The sequence below is a fragment of the Hippocampus zosterae genome, chromosome 13 (genome assembly GCF_025434085.1).
Source record: "Hippocampus zosterae strain Florida chromosome 13, ASM2543408v3, whole genome shotgun sequence".
NCBI classification, from domain to species: Eukaryota; Metazoa; Chordata; class Actinopteri; order Syngnathiformes; family Syngnathidae; genus Hippocampus; species Hippocampus zosterae.
Window position 1 is genome coordinate 11,367,150 of NC_067463.1, and position 14,321 is coordinate 11,381,470.

The window sequence follows — 14,321 nt, forward strand, 5'->3', positions numbered from 1 at the left end:
ACCATATTACACCTGTCCTTCAACATCTCCACTGGCTCCCCATTTTACACCGCATTCAATATAAAATCCTGCTCCTCACATTCAAATCCATTCATGACCTAGCCCCTCCATACCTATCAGACCTCATCCATATTCCTACGCCTGTCCGCTCTCTTCGTTCCTCCTCCTCTGTCCTCCTCTCTGTCCCCCCTGCTCGCCTCGTCACCATGGGAAATAGAGCCTTCAGTCGCTCTGCTCCCCAGCTATGGAACTCACTCCCCGCTGACCTTCGTAATACAGCCTCATGAACACATTTCAAATCCCGCCTCAAAACACATCTGTTTCGACAAGCCTATTCACTCAGACCATAAAGCCATTATTTTATTTATTTATTTTTGTTGTATTTTTTCTTATCTTATTTGATGTAGTTTTTAACATTGTACTCGTGATTTTAACTGCTTGTTGTAAGGTGTCCTTGAGTTTCTAGAAAGGCGCCCACAAATAAAATGTATTATTATTATTATTATTTAGTCTACTACATGATTATAGATGTATGTAATTCATTCGAAGATAAAATAACCTGCAAAGAGGGGTTTCTGTAAATGTGGTTGGGAGCTATTCACAATCTCAATTTGCCTCAAAGACAATTGTCAAGTAATATAGTTTGGGAAAACATTCTTGTTAAACTCGGTGCTTGAATGTGTGTCTCCTCTGCTGACATTTAACCTTTTTTTTTTAATCTACAGCGAACCAAAAATAACCTCGTAATACTGTACTCGGGTATCAATTATGCATACAAAGAACATCAAGTGACTGGTCCAAAGTAATGTTAAAAAAAATAACAACATGGTACACATTGTGATGTCATGTGGGGAAAATGCCTTTTTCCTCCTCTTTTTAAAACTCAAAACCGATTTGGAAAATTACTATTGAAGTGTGTTATATTACACTGATAAAAAAAAAAGTTCAATTCTGACGAGAGGAAAAGAAGCTGTGAATTTATGAAGATGAATTTGTAATTTTATATTAAATACAAGATTATTTTTTACACAGCACGGGGTGAGAACATGCAAAAAGCGGCAATCACTTGATTGCCGTACTATCCATCTTTCTCTAGAATTGTATGGAAGCATTTTCACGGAATTCCAGAGCTCAAAATAATTGCGACAGTAGCGCATTTGGCCACTCGAGGGCGGTCGGGAGCCAAAGCGGAAGCAGGAAGTTGACGTTTAACGTGCGAAATTCAAATTGGGTCTGACAAAACATTCCAAGCTGGCAGTAACCATTTAGCATTTTTGTTTTACACATCGCCTCATATTCTGGTGACGGGAAGAAACGTCATTGCTACAAACGTGAGCTTTTTCCTAACGTAAGTCACATTGCTTTTGCTGGTCGTATCCTTGTTAAGTGAACACATAATTGGCGAGCTATGAATCGGCGTTAGTGGTCGTATAAATTTAGCGATATACTGTTTATTATGTCAGGGTTTTCACATTTTGAGATTAAGTGGATGCGTTCATGGCTGGTGTTGTGTTCAACAGTCGGCTGAAGCAGGCAGAATGCCCGTGGAGAGGACCGAGCCCCGCGGGGCCGAAGAGCTTCACAAGTACTACGAGGTTTATGAGACTATCGGCTCAGGTAATATGTTGAAAGCACAAACTATCCCGGCGTTTTCTTGTACCGTTTTGACATTTAAATGTGTATTTTTCTTTTTCCAGGGGGATTCGCTAAAGTGAAGCTGGGTCGTCACAAACTAACAGGAGAGAAAGTGGCCATTAAGATCATGAACAAGAAGGATCTTGCGGTGAGTCTTTCAGACACAAATGTATTATTAAGAATGGGAATACTGTTGAAAAATTTAAGGGCTATAGCAGCTACAAATAGCACAGATTTATAAAATAAACAGAATACAATATGTAATCGAATACGTTTTATAACATTTAAAATATGAGAACGTGAGAATAATCGGTGAGTCAATGAATGACAGCTAGTTATTTTTGGTTGAGATTGGCTACACTGTGTTTTACCTGTCCACCTTTAAAACCATTATTTTATCATGAAGGAAATTCTGTTTGTATTCCGCATTTGTATAACTGGTCATTTTTAGACGCATAACAAACTGGATTAAATACAACCCCAAGTATTCATCCTAAAGCAAATGTCCAACGGTTTTTCCACCAATTCAATCCTATAAACGGTTATCCGTTTATACGATTGGTGAGGCATATATGTGGTACAGCTCAGCGGTTATTTCCTGTACGACACGTCAAAGATGAAAGTGTTCGCTAAAACCGGTTGACATAATTACCTAGGAAGATCTTCCTCGAGTGAAGGTGGAGATCGAGGCAATGAAGAACCTCAGTCATCAGCACATCTGCCGTCTCTACCAAGTCATTGAGTCCCCCACACAGATCTTCATGATACTTGAGGTGAGCAGACAGACGGGGAAGTCGATAAACTGCAGCTGTGTATTTGTCTTCTATGCCTATCCGTCCCCGTATCTCTTGCAGTACTGTCCAGGAGGGGAGTTGTTTGACTACATTATAGCCAAGGACCGGCTGTCAGAAGAGGAGACAAGAGTGTTTTTCAGACAAATTGTGTCTGCAATGGCCTACGCTCACAGCCAGGGTTACGCACACAGGGACCTTAAACCGGTAAAACCAGTGAGCAGGAGTGGAAGATTTTGAAGTTGTTAATGTGTCCTTTTGAAATGCAAATCTCATCATCTGCTGTCTCTCTAAACATTAGGAGAACCTGTTGATAGATGGAGACCACAACTTGAAGCTCATAGATTTTGGCTTATGTGCCAAACCGAAGGTACTTCAACTTGTCAACACTTTCGTGTGAGATCCAACACAAGATCACTAATAATGCTCAGTGTTGACTGCCGCTGTCTCAGAGGTAAAATTGAACTGGAGTTGGAAGTGGTGTTGAACGGTACCTTCACCACACTGAGAGCTGCTCCTAAACTTTATAGTCACGCACAGCTGATGCAGTGGAGTTATATACCACAGCAAATTATATCCACAGTAAGCATTGTGTTAACTTAAGACCCCTCTCCCTGTGTCAATCAAGACTTTGGAAAGACAGAATTCTTGTTTTGGATGTATGTTCAGTAGATGCAGCATTTTGTGTAACGTGTGATCATGTGTCACAGGGAGGCCTTGGTTATGAGTTGATGACGTGTTGTGGAAGTCCAGCTTATGCTGCTCCTGAGCTCATCCAGGGAAAAGCTTATATTGGCTCAGAGGTGAGTGCTTCACAGCTCTTTTTCCTTTTTTTGGGGGGGGGTTATCTTCTCATACAAGCTTGTCCCTAAATAAATGCCAGGAATCTAAATGGTCTTCCACTAATCACATAAACACGGTTTTCCTGTAGATTTACCTTGTCTTGGTGCCCTGAAGTAGGAATTAATTATTTCAAACACGCAATACTATGTTCCAGGCTGACGTGTGGAGTATGGGCGTGCTGCTGTTCGCTCTGCTATGTGGTTATCTGCCCTTTGATGATGACAGCTGCGTGGTGCTCTATAGGAAAATTACTGTAAGAGCTAAATTTTCATTTTCATTGTTTAATAATTGTAATTTTTTCCCGCAAACATTGACCATACTTTGACTGAAAAAACTTGTGGATAGTTAGGTTAGAGGAGTGTAAAAAGTAAACATGGTGAAGCATCGTTTAGCTGTTATGCTGCACGCAAGTGCAATAAGATGCCAGCATATGTGACGTCATTCCCAAGTGTAAATGCTTTGAAAACATTTGGGGGGGGGGGGGGCCCATATGCCTTTTACTCTTTCCTGTGATTGAGGTCTCCAAATGATGCTTATTCATTATCCTGTGAAGGGGAATCGTCAAAGTCAGGACAAGACTTTGACGACGGCTTGGAGATGCCTGGACATTACCAATAAGCGCTTAGCCAGGGGAAAAAAGCATACATCCAGATGTTAGTATTTGAAATGTAATTATCAGAAATTCCTCCATAAACTTCAACTTGTTCAGAATTCAGCAGCCCGGATCATCACGAGAACCCCCTCCTTCCATCATATCACCCCCATCCTCCGACAGCTCCACTGGCTTCCTGTCAAACTTAGAATCAACTTCAAATTATTTCTCTATACATTCAAAGCCATTCACAACCTTGCGCGCCCCTATCTGTCAGATCTTCTTCAAATCTCCGTTCCCTCTCGCTCATTCAGGTCCTCATCCTCCCTCCACCTTTTTCTACCCTCTGCCCGTCTCAGTACAATGGGGTGCAGAGCCTTCAGTCGCTCTGCCCCCAAACTCTGGAACTCACTTCCTCCCAACATTCGTAATATTGACTCTTTCCTTATTCAAAACTCAGCTCAAAACCCACCTATTCAGACTTGCCTACCCGCCTTAAATCTGTCTTTATTTATTTATTATTTTATTTGTATTTTACCATTGGTCTTGGCTGTACAGTGTCCTTGAGTGTTGTGAAAGGCGCTTACAAATGTGATGTATTATTATTAGTAGTAGTATTTCAAGTTTATTACTGCGCCCTAATGTATGTATTTGGCACATGTACTTTCAGAGAGGAAAGTATGATAACCCCTCATGGCTATCCCCAGGAAGCATCCTCCTGCTCAACCAAATGATGCAGGTATAATTACATGTATCGTAATGGGGAGAACAAAGTTTTAAAGCCACATATTGTCAGTGGAATCATTGAGTTGTCGTTACAATTTTTTTGGTCTTTAGGTGGACCCCAAGTTGCGCCTGGAAGTGCAGCAGCTACTTGAGCATCCTTGGGTAATGAAAGACCACAACAGCCCTGTGGAGTGGTGCAGCAGGCAGCCGGTACACAAACAAATCAATATTTGCATCTATTAATGTATACATAAAGCATATTTGCAACACAAAGTAGCCAATAGGTTTAATTTAACAAAAGCTCAGCGAGTTAAATGCAACACAATCCTTTATTAATATAGCACTTTTACAACAGTTAGAGCTGTAGCAAAGAGCTTTTCAGAGCATCTAACATTAAATAAAAATACAGTAGAACACAACATAACATACCGTACTTATACTATAAAACCACGCAAGTTGCATAACTTGCATCGCATCAAAGTTTAACTTGTTTGTGCTCACGGTGCTGTTCAACCAAACCAGTGTTTATTTTGTAGCTGGGTCACATAGACGAGGACTGCATCACTGAAATGGCAGTCAATATGAAGCGTTCCAGAGAAAGCACCACAGCTCTTGTAAAAGAGGTATGTGCCACTTTTTTTTGAATGTGTCAACCATGGGAAAGCAGAGGAAATAAAACAACAACAAAAAAGCCAACATTCTGCCATTTATCTTGATCGCACATTTGAACGACACCACAACTCCCAACCACAATTGATCTTCATTTTACATTTGCCGCTGAGCTATCACGCAACTCTGGAGATCTATATGCCCTGCTTATATTTCAAATACAGATCTGTGGAACTTCTTTCTTCGTAATTTGCTCAAAACCTTGGTGGAAATTTCGTGTCTAAAACATCAGATGTTGAACAATGTCACGCATGACATCACACGAGATTAAATTCAGCATTACTATACGACAGTTCACCTCGTCACACTGTTATGATCATGGTTGTTCTTTTAACTATTGTTTTTAGATTACTGTGGTGCCTTTCCTCACCAGTTTAATTCTTTCGATGACCTCACCCATTCCACATAAATCATGTTTACCAAGTAAACTGGATGGACATGTAATTAATCCATTCCGGTGGACAATAGAAAATGCTTGCTACATGGTTTTTAATGCAACAAACTAGCACTTAACGGTATTGCACATTAAAAAAAAAACATATCGTAATGTTGGCGGCCCGGTAGTCCAGTGGTTAGCACGTCGGCTTCACAGTGCAGAGGTACCGGGTTCGATTCCAGCTCCGGCCTCCCTGTGTGGAGTTTGCATGTTCTCCCCTGCTCCGGTTTCCTCCCACATTCCAAAAATATGCATGGCAGGCTGATTGAACACTCTAAATTGTCCCTAGGTGTGAGTGTGCGCGTGGATGGTTGTTCGTCTATGTGTGCCCTGCGATTGGCTGGCAACCGATTCAGGGTGTCCCCCGCCTACTGCCCGGAGACGGCTGGGATGGGCTCAAGCACCCCCCGCGACCCTAGTGAGGATCAAGCGGTACGGAAGATGAATGAATGAATGAATGAATGAATATCGTAATGTTGTAATTAAATAAAATGTAAAGAATTGTGTGCATCATGGTAATTGTTTGGCCACGAGAGGGCAGTATGATACAGATATACAGTACTGTACACACGATATTGAAACAGAAGACTTCCTCAGCTGCAATTTAGTTTTTTACAATGAATATATGCCTTTGTGTATTGTTGTATGCTCTATCTGCATGTGCTACTAACACTTGTGTTCATATATAGGTTGTTTATATTTAACTCTGATGTCTTGCATGACGTGTTGAACTAGGCATTAAGATAGTGACTTGCTGGTTTGGTTAAATATATACTGCGCAATCAATTGCCTTTATTTTATATTTAATTTTAAGGTCAACTTTAATTGGGAGTATCAAAAAATAAAACGGCAAACGCTTGGACTCTTTTTTTTTATTTTTTTTTAAAAACTTTTTAAACAAACTGGCGTGTTGTGAAGTTGGCTGCCACCAGAGGGAGCGCCTACAACTCAAAACTGTTTTGCGCCAAAACCACACAAAAATTGACAGACGGTCGACTCCTATCTCTCTTGTGAGTCGGGTCAAGTCGAGGTAGGACATTTTTTACGGAAAATTATTCGTAAATACGAGCCAAACCAGAACATGTTTTTTTCCAACCCTCTCACTACGTTATAACTCATGCAGTCATTGAGAAAACTCTCACAATTACTGTACAATTAACTCGACCTCCAGTACAGTGATTTAAATGAGGTGTCATGTGTGCAGTGGCACTACGACCACATCACAGCCACATACTTGCTACTGCTGTCAAAGAAGCAGAGAGGCAAGCCAGTGCGCCTCCACGTGGAGCCCCACATCACAGAGGATGCCTGCTCTCCACTACATGGCCGATTACAGGTCCAACTGCGACTCCCAGCATACCTTTCCTGTTCAATGTCTTGTCCTCAGCCACTAAAAGAAATTGTCCCTTTTCCAGGCTAATAAATCTCTTCATTTTGTCGACGACGACGAAGCTGTAATTTTGGATTCGTTGGATCTTTGCTCAGACTACATCGATGATTGCCCGTGGGTACCCGTCTCACGTCATACACCTCAAGGGGTGCGTGAAAGGACAATACGAATTATGGACGACAAGGTTGGTTCAAGTAGGGACTAATGCTGAATGATTTTGAAAAATAACCTAATTGCGATTTATTTTTACCCCTCAATATTGCTACTGCGTTTATTCTTTCAAGGCCCGTTTCCTTTTTTTTCAAATGCAAGCAATAAGTTTAACAATAAACAATTTCAGATTTATGACACATCAGTTTTGATATTACATATAAATAATATATCAAGGCAAATGAACCATGAATTAATACGAAGCAGTTTATTTACAGTGTGCACTTGAATTAGAAATAACTCACTAAAACTTTGACTCACTATCTATGACAACTTCATAAAATTCTATTGAACAAATGTGGCAAAAACATAATTCATTCAGTCATAAATCAAATTACAGCAATAATGCAAACAAATCTGTGGCTGTATCACTTAAACTTATGTTTTGTGAAACAATATGTTATGTGGACTGCACATCTTCAGCACTCAACTTGAAAATTACTATATAAATATGCATGTTTTTTTTTAAAATGATGAGAAATATTTTACAATTTTTTCCCCTCCAAAGTGCAGCGTCTGCATTTTTTAAATAGCATTCTATGACATTGCGATGTCGATTTGAATTTGATTAAATGTTCAGCCCTAGTAGAGACAAGTGCGTCTATTATGCTTTACCGGATAAATATTCAACTATAAAATGTATTTCTACAGAGGATGGCATCGCCGGTAGAGAAACGATATGGTCGAAGCCCGCCGCCTGACAGAGGTCAAGTGACAGGCCAGCACCACCAAGAGAGGAGGCGCAAAGAGCAGCAACAAGCCAGTGAGAACAAAGAGAATGTAGCTCAGCAGGAGAAAGCGGTGGAGATCTTTGCACAGCCTCCACCTCGCACTCCTTCCTCCAACAAGAACACACGCCCCAAGAACGTGTTGACCACACCCAATCAAAATGTGTCCAGTGGTACTAGAAGCACACCAAAAGGTTGGAATACGACTCTTATGTTGCCTAATAAGCTCCAAGGAGATTGAATTACTCTGCAAAGGTTCGATTGCATTTTGGGTTCATCCATGAATTCAAGTTTTTCGCTTCCAGCTTTGTGGAAGAACTTTGGGGAAAGCCCTTTATTTTGTGTGTACATGCACAAAGCAAAATCCATAAGGGCGTGCTTCGGTGACTTTGGTGGAAGAGTTTGAGAGACCAACTCCATCAAACATTTGGGGATGAACTAGAGGAGAGATTAGCCAGCCGGCCCGTTCTCAGATCTAATGTCAGTGTTACTTGGATGAATAGTTCAAAGACTCCTGTCGACACACTCCAAAAAGTCGAAAGTCTTTCCAAGCGCGTCCCAAAGTTGACATTGCATCGAGTGGTAGGAGTGATCAGGTGTCCCGTTACTTTTGCCCGTCCAGTGTTATTGTCTCTTTCCATTAATACATTTGTCGTCGTGTTTCTCTAATTATTACAGCACCCCAAACCACATAGTGAACATTTGCAAATAAATTGTCTTGTGGTAATAGCCTTATTTGGGGGGTGGTGGTGGTGGTGGATTTTTGTTCTCCTTGTAGCTTTTTCTGTTTCTATGATTTTCCCCGTCATTAGGCTTTTGAAAGTGGCCGCACGCACTTCCCACTGTCAACTGGCTGCTCGGCTTATCATGACGCTAATTCTATTGGCTGAAATGGCGGATCATTACAGCCTTAATTATGTGCCAAGGCAAATCTGATTGCGGATATTGTGTCCTTCTCCCCTTTTTTTTTCCTTTTTAAAATTTTTTTTAAACCACCTCACTCCAGAGTTCTGGCTGCTTACATCACAACTCTTATGTACTGCATCAACCTGGTGGAACTTTGAATCCAAAAGTCACTGTATACTAGATTTAATACTACGCAACACAGCCGTAAACGGTGTCAGTAAACGCAGCCAGTGAGGGAACGTTGTGGTCATTGTTGCCGGGTACTAACATGAAGCTAGCATCATGTAACAATGATAACGTCTGCAGTATGGAAATATTTTAAAGTGGAATATGGAGACAGTGCAATGGGCAACCTGCAGTTTGTGAAAATTGACTAGTTCACGTGGGGGAAAGGATCGAACTGCGTTTTAACACAACTAATTTAATACGCCACCTGAATAACTGATGTCCCCACACCACCAAAATACGGCTCCTGAAGAACTCACATGCCCAATCTCCCCACAAAGATTTGAATGTTTTACTCGGTTTCACTGATCCGCTAGCCATATAGAGGGTGTCATGTTGGGATAGTTTTGTGAGGGAAAACAAGACAATTTGGATCCATTCATTCATTCATTCATCTTCTGAGTCGCTCGATCCTCACTAGGGTCGCGGGGGGTACTGGAGCCTATCCCAGCTGTCTTCGGGCAGTAGGCGGGGGACACCCTGAATCGGTTGCCAGCCAATCGCAGGGCACACAGAGACGAACAACCATCCACGCTCACACTCACACCTAGGGACAATTTAGAGTGTTCAATCAGCCTGCCACGCATGTTTTTGGAATGTGGGAGGAAACCGGAGCACCCGGAGAAAACCCACGCAGGCCCGGGGAGAACATGCAAACTCCACACAGGGAGGCCGGAGCTGGAATTGAACCCGGTACCTCTGCACTGTGAAGCCGACGTGCTAACCACTGGACTACCGGGCCGCCCTACAATTTGGATCTGTTCTTTTTTTTCTCTCTCTCTTTCTCTCCTTCACACATTGAAGAGGTGTTAGATTGAGACCCAGATCCTCAAAATCAGTTGACTGACCAAAGAAAATGTGATTGGGACATCCATGTATATCATTGTTGTTGTTACTGAGATGATCCTAGGGTGGTGACGTTTCATTCAGGTCAGGTGTGTTTGTCTGTGTGTTGCAGCTGAAGGCAGTGGTTCTAAGGAGCCTCATAAGAGGAGAGTAGCAGAGAGCAAAGAGTCCACCAACATCGAGATCCTCGCCTTTAGTCCTGAAAGAAGGCAAGTCACACCCCACTGCAAGGGGTGGGGAAAAAAATAAAGACCGACACCATCTGTTAAAGGTTTTTTCTACGTCTTCTTCCACAGGTCTCGTTCTTTGGACATGGCCGGCAGCGGAGACAGCGGAAAGAAGCGAAGGGGAGGCCGAGTGTTTGGCTCCCTGGAGAGGGGCCTGGACAAGGTGATCACCATGCTCACCCCCAGCAAGAGACGAGCGTTGCGAGACAACCCGCGCAAGATCAAGGCACGCACGCGCTCCTGAATGAACACGCTTTTTCCGTTTGTGCCTTTTCTAACTGCGTGTTTCACCTCCCCACAGGCCCAGTACAACGTGACCCTGACGGGGCAGACCAACCCGGACCAGGTGCTGAACCAGATTCTCTCCGTCCTGCCTGAGAAAAATGTTGACTTCAGACAGAAAGGGTAAGAAATATCTGCCCCTGTCTCCCTCATCACCCTGAATATGAATGCAACATCGAGAAACTTCGTTATTTTCCTTTTGTCCAGCTATACGGTGAAGTGCAGGACCTGGGATGACTTTGGCAAGGTGACCATGGCCTTTGAGCTAGAGGTGTGCCTGCTGCACAGGCCGGAAGTGGTCGGCGTGCGACGTCAGCGACTAAAAGGAGATGCTTGGGTCTACAAGCACCTGGTGGAGGACATCCTGTCCACATCCAGCATCTGAGCTTTACAAGTCACTGATTTTTAATACCAGCAAGCCTCAAAACTACCATGACACATTACATTACCATTACATCATGTACAGTCAATTCTCCCCCCATATCAAAATTTTGTTTGATTTCTTGTCAGTTCACAAACAAATCATGTATAAACTGTATTTAATGTACAGATTTTTAATCTGGATATAGGAATGTTTTGACCTCTAAATCTGGTTGATTTTGTCGCATAAAGCACAACTTAGTTGTCTTTTTTTAAAATGTGTGTTTACAACGATGTTTGTTTTGTAAATCGATGTTTGTCTGGCATGTTTGTGACAATGTAAAGGGAGCAAAATAAATGGTTTCTGCATCTAAATTGAGTCAATTTCTCAAATAATTAAACAATAGGAAATATTGTCGCATGTCACGGGTGATCATGTTGCAGTCCAACATGTGATAAATCAAAATCGATGGAGAAATCGAATTAAAGCTAATTCGGTAAATAGTTTTACCCCTCCCATTCCCTCCAAACACTTAACTTTAAAGTATTGCTTAGCTGCTGTTCTCATTTTGCTGTCAAGAAATAGGAGACTATTGCACATTGCAAAGAAAACGAACGACACAATTATGCGAATAAAAGGCAAATTGTGCTCACATCAAGCAGCTTGTCACTACCATTTGAAATGAACTTACCCGTAAAAGAGAATTAAACAGTGTGCAGTGATCCCTCGCTCTAACGCGGTTCACTTTCCGCGGCTTCGCGGTTTCACTGATTTTTTTCGTGCATTTTTTAAAATACTTTTAACCCTTTAAATCAGAACGCGCCGGCGGTGCCGCATGTCGACAGTACAGTATTTCCAAAAACTATTATAGCTATTTTTTGAAAACGTTTTTTGGGGGGGGTTGTAAGTGGGCCTGAAAACAGGTTTTGGTCTTTGATTTCATTGTATATATAATTAAGTATTGTATAATAACTAAAAAAAATTAAGTTCACAACTTCACGGATTTTACGTATCATTGATTCTTTTTGGAACGTATTAATGAGGGCTTACTGTATATTTAAACACAAAAATTTTTAACCGAAACAAATCATATATTCAGGAATTTTGTGGAGGTAAAAAAAAAAAAGAATAAATACGGTAAATAAAATAAAAACAAAGGGGGAAAATCATTTCAGTATTCTGTCACTGTTCCTCCATACAGACAGGTGGCGCTCTAATTCCAATCCTGCCACCTGTTTTGCAACTTGTGTTTTATTTTGCCACCTAAGAAGATTAAATGTGAGGAATGTGAAAGGCTACAGAGAGATTCCGCAAGCTGAAATCATTTGACATTTTCCGGCTTTGGGTTGAAAGTCAAATTGTTTGCAGGTGTGAGTGGTGGAGAAAGATGAGACTTCTGCTGGCAGTGGCTCTCATTGTGCTCTTCTTGTGTAAGTCGAGAGTAGGGTTTTTTTCTTGAACGAGTAATATTTAACACTGCTGTTTTGAGACTTATTGTTGTTCTTCTGTGGGCGAGTACAGGGCTACACAAGGCCTGGATGTCCAACAGCACCGTGCATGCAACTCCATGTGAGGTACGTAAAAAAAAAAATTGGGCCTGCTATGTGATCTGGATTGAACTTTGTGGCAACAAAAGTTTCATGCATGCATCAACATGGTGTCTGGGGAAAATGTTATATGTTGTGAATGGTTCACAGGCTGTCGAGTGCACACTCTGTTCCAATGTTAGTATAGTACAGGAGTGTCAAACTCAATTTGGTCACAGTGGTGATCAGTCAGGGCCAGCAAGGCCTTCTCTGCTGCAGCACTATCAGAAGTGCGCTGACTTTGCATGTTTGTTTATGTCTTAATATATTCACAACAGTCTATATTCTTTATTTTTGCAGCATTATCTGGGTTTGGCTGCTTCAAATATGTTCAAATGTGGAAGTTGGATTTTGTTTTTTTTTTTTTGTCCCATCAGATTTCAGCCTCTGTGTTACCATGTCAGTTTAATCTAATCAAAACATGTAGCCAACTCCAAATAACACCTGTGTAGTGAGCTGCATAAAGAGTTACGTAACTTAATTTTTTTGTTTAGGCGGACACTAAAAGGATGAAAGTTAACGTTGGCTAGTCACTGATGTCAGTATTTTTTTTTTCTTAGAGGCTTTGCAATATGGTAATCGACAGGTGGATCCCAGAAAATGTAAAAATCTATCAGGAAAGTCCATTTATTTCAAAAATTACTTTCAAAATGTGAAACGTTTCGGGTATATTCGTTCACCACACACAAAGTGAATTATTTCAAGCCTTTATTCATTTGGATGATTATGGCATAAAGATACGCAAAAAAAAAAACGATACAGAAGGCCAACATTTCTGTTCAAGATCCTTTCTTGTTGGTAACATGAAATATTTGAAGTTCCTGAAACTTTGGAGTTTTTATTTTATTTATTTATTTATTTATTTTTGCTGTCCAAACATGGGACATGAATTGTATTGGAACAGAGTGGTTACTGGTCAACTTTTTTGTTTTTAAACTCAATTAAATTTCTGGGGTAGCTGAAGGCGGGCTATACACATTTCTGACGTGGCTGCAGCACCCACTATCCCCGATGTGGCACCATGCATTTTTTTTTCTGATCCCAATGTATTTACAATTGTGAGAAGCCAAAATCAAAGTCACGATTCAATTTTGATGAATTGCCAAAGCCCTGGTTCGAAGTGAATTTGGTTTTTCCTGTAGGGAGCATCAATGAGTGAGACAGTGGTCTCCCTCCTCTTGTCTCCACTGTCTCTGTACTCCAACTTGATGTCCACTCTGGTCAGACTGGTCCTCTCCATCCCACCGTTGGTCTTCGGTGCCCTTCATCACTCAGTGTTGCTGCTGGTGGCGACGCCCGTGTGCGTGCTCAGCCTCTTCATATCAGCGCTCCTTACCTGTGTGTGCGCGGGCCTCTATCTGCTGCACTTGGCTTTGTTGGGGGGCGTGGCCATTTGGACGCTCACTCAGCAGCCCGCTGATGTCGGTCATGAGAAGGTCAAGCACCATGAGAAGAGACGACTGACAATCTTTGGTTTTGTCAAACAAACCTAAGATGCTTTAAAAAAAGTGCAATAAAAACACCTTATTCCTACTTTTCCCTTGGCTTATTTAATCAGCATACAACTTGATTTATTAGATCCATACACTCTCTGTTTAATTTGGCTCTGCAACAGGCCTGGCTTGAATGAGTGTGAAAATCTAAAGCCACTCGTTGTCCACTGATAGATCTTTTTCATTCTCCCTCTCCAGCTTTCTTTCAATGTGCACCCCCAATTATGTGTGGTTTGTTCCCCTGCTTTCTCATCATTAGCCTTGTCTGTCATATGGAGATGAACAGACGTGAGGAAATAAGAACAAGGAATTTTTTCCCCCCCCTCTACTCAAGTGTTGTTTTGTTTGTGTGCATACAAAACACAAGCTGAGAAA

The 14,321-nt window shown here is 41.5% G+C and overlaps 1 protein-coding gene across 1 annotated transcript; it reads left to right on the forward strand.

Moving 5' to 3' along the window:
- Positions 1–1,165: 1,165 nt before the first annotated feature.
- melk (maternal embryonic leucine zipper kinase) lies at positions 1,166–11,241 on the forward strand. The gene is made up of 18 exons (XM_052084254.1): positions 1,166–1,348; positions 1,521–1,617; positions 1,698–1,783; positions 2,292–2,408; positions 2,490–2,633; positions 2,728–2,796; positions 3,137–3,229; positions 3,424–3,522; positions 4,532–4,600; positions 4,699–4,797; positions 5,124–5,210; positions 6,897–7,028; positions 7,108–7,266; positions 7,944–8,214; positions 10,110–10,206; positions 10,294–10,450; positions 10,526–10,629; positions 10,714–11,241. The coding sequence occupies exons 2-18, from the start codon at positions 1,539–1,541 to the stop codon at positions 10,889–10,891; spliced, it is 2,040 nt and encodes a 679-aa protein (XP_051940214.1). The 5' UTR covers positions 1,166–1,348; positions 1,521–1,538; the 3' UTR covers positions 10,892–11,241.
- The last annotated feature ends 3,080 nt before the right edge of the window (positions 11,242–14,321 follow it).